The 2256-nt window shown below is 43.7% G+C and overlaps 1 protein-coding gene across 2 annotated transcripts in view; it reads left to right on the forward strand.

Moving 5' to 3' along the window:
- ECE1 (endothelin converting enzyme 1) overlaps window positions 1-2256 on the forward strand; it is a 113539-nt gene that overhangs the window by 104000 nt on the left and 7283 nt on the right. For both annotated transcript variants that reach the window (XM_012801552.2, XM_012801551.2), the window contains exon 15: window positions 1499-1609. In XM_012801552.2, coding sequence (XP_012657006.1) covers window positions 1499-1609 — 111 coding nt within the window. The remainder of the gene's footprint in view (window positions 1-1498; window positions 1610-2256) is intronic.

The following is a 2256-nucleotide window of genomic DNA, read 5'->3' on the forward strand; positions in this document are numbered from 1 at the left end:
AAAAAAAAAAAAAAAAAGAAAGAAAGAAATTGTAGTGGCCAAGATAAGATTTTCAAAATGTTTATTTTGGCTTGAAACGTTGAACTTTAAAAAAAAAATTATTGAAAATTCCTATTTTTATCATTGGCAACAAATGATGTGAGTTGTTTTCCTTAAGGTGATAAGCTTGCTTTATTCATTTTTAGGAAAATGTCTACTAAATATCGAAGTCTGAAATTCCGTAGTTTATCAGTCCTAACAGCACCAATGGTGGTCCATGACAAAAGCAGAAATGCTCTCTGTGGCTTTCTCATTTGGTCATGAGGATTGTTAAATCATCTTGGCCAGCCTTGGTGTCTCACACCTATAATCCCAACACTTTGAGAGGCCAAAGTGGGATTATCACTTGAGGCCAAGAGTTTGAGACCAGCCTGGGCAATTTATGGAAACTCATCTCTACCAAAAGCAAATAAAGGGACAGCACCTGTGGCTCAAAGGAGTGGGGCACTGGCCCCATATGCCAGAGGTGGCGGGTTCAAACCACCAAACCACCAGCCAAAAACTGCAAAAAAAAAAAAAAAAAAAAAAGCAAATAAAAGTAATCTGGGCATGGTGGCATGCACCTGTAATTCCAGGTACTCAGGGGGCTGAGATGGAAGGATTGCTTGAGTTCAGGAGTCCGAGGTTACAGTAAGCTATGATTGCACCACTGCACTCCAGCCTGGGCAACAGAGCAAGACCCTATCTTTAAACACAAACAACAACAAAAAAGAACAATGTAGTCTATTTAGGGATCTAGATTTAATTAATTTGCGCTTTTTTTTTTTGCAGTTTTTGGCCAGGGCTGGGTTTGAACCTCTGGTATATGGGGTTGGTGCCCTACTCCTTTGAGCCACAGGCACCACCTAATTTGCTCCTTCTTTAAATGTATTCTAAGTGAAAATGGCTTATTTGTTCTGAATACACCAGGCTGGTGACAAACTCAGTAACCTGAACTTGCCTTGATTCATGCTTAGGCTCTGACAGTTGTACCCGCTTAACTTTCTGTATCATCCGTGCAAATGTTGGTACAGTGGTAAAGGCAAATGACATCTTAATATTATGATGAAAATAATTTTGACTTCAAGGACCCCCTGGAAAAGTCTTGGGGATTCCTTCTCCCAGGGTCCACAGACCACACTTTGAGAATTGCTATAGATATATTTCGAGCCTAGATAATGATGACGTTTCCATATCTAATGGTCCATCTTGCTCTTTGTAGGATCCCCAGCGTTCTACTGTGGGATGTGATGTAGTGCATTTAACCAATTTCTTATTTATGGACAGTCAGGTGTCTTCTAGTTTTCCCCTCAAAAACAGTGCCGCTGCTTATACTTGCGTGTTCATGGGCCCAGGGTCAAGAGGAATCTACACTTTTAGGGTTCTTGATACCAGTCTCTAAGCTGCCCTCCAGGTGGGCTGTCCCCCCAACCTGCCCATCAGCTGTACCTGAGATCTTGAGCGTGTGTGTCTTTTGCAGGTGGAGTATGACACCACCCATGGTGAATGCCTACTACTCACCCACCAAGAATGAGATTGTGTTTCCAGCTGGGATCCTGCAGGCACCATTCTACACCCGCTCCTCACCCAAGTAGGCTGACTCTGGTATCCCTGTCTCCCCATTCCCCCACCCCTCAGCGAGCCCCCAGCCCACCTCAGCCCAGCCCCATGTCCCAAAACCCAACTATGTTACCATGCCAGTCTCATGGGTGATCTGTGCCCACATGGCTTGGGATTGTCAGAGAAGTTGCAGAGCAAACAACATCCTCACTCCCTGTCCTCTCTAGGGGATAGATGCCCTCTGCACAGTGAGGTATTGGGGTGTGTCATAGAGTCAAGAGCCCTCATACAGGGGAAATGCCCCTGACAGTATTTTAAAACAATTGGGGATTGGGCTTGGCAGCCGTAGCACAGTGGTTACAGCGCCAGCCACATACACCGAGGCTGGCGGGTTTGAACCCAGCCCAGGCCAGCTAAACAATAATGACAACTGCAACAAAAAATAGCTGGGCATTATGGCAGGCGCCTGTAGTCCCAGCTACTTGGGAGGCTAAGGCAAGATAATTGCTTAAGCCCAAGAGTTTGAGGTTGCTGTAAGCTGTGATGCTATAGCACTCTACAGAGGGTGACACAGTGAAACTCTGTCTCAAAATAAATAAATTAATTAAAACAAATAAAATAAAATAAAATAATAAAAAAATTAAAAATGAAAGAATATCCAAGAAAAAATATTTCCCT

The sequence above is a fragment of the Otolemur garnettii genome, unplaced genomic scaffold, assembly GCF_000181295.1.
Source record: "Otolemur garnettii isolate 467f Iridium unplaced genomic scaffold, OtoGar3 scaffold00009, whole genome shotgun sequence".
NCBI lineage: Eukaryota > Metazoa > Chordata > Mammalia > Primates > Galagidae > Otolemur > Otolemur garnettii.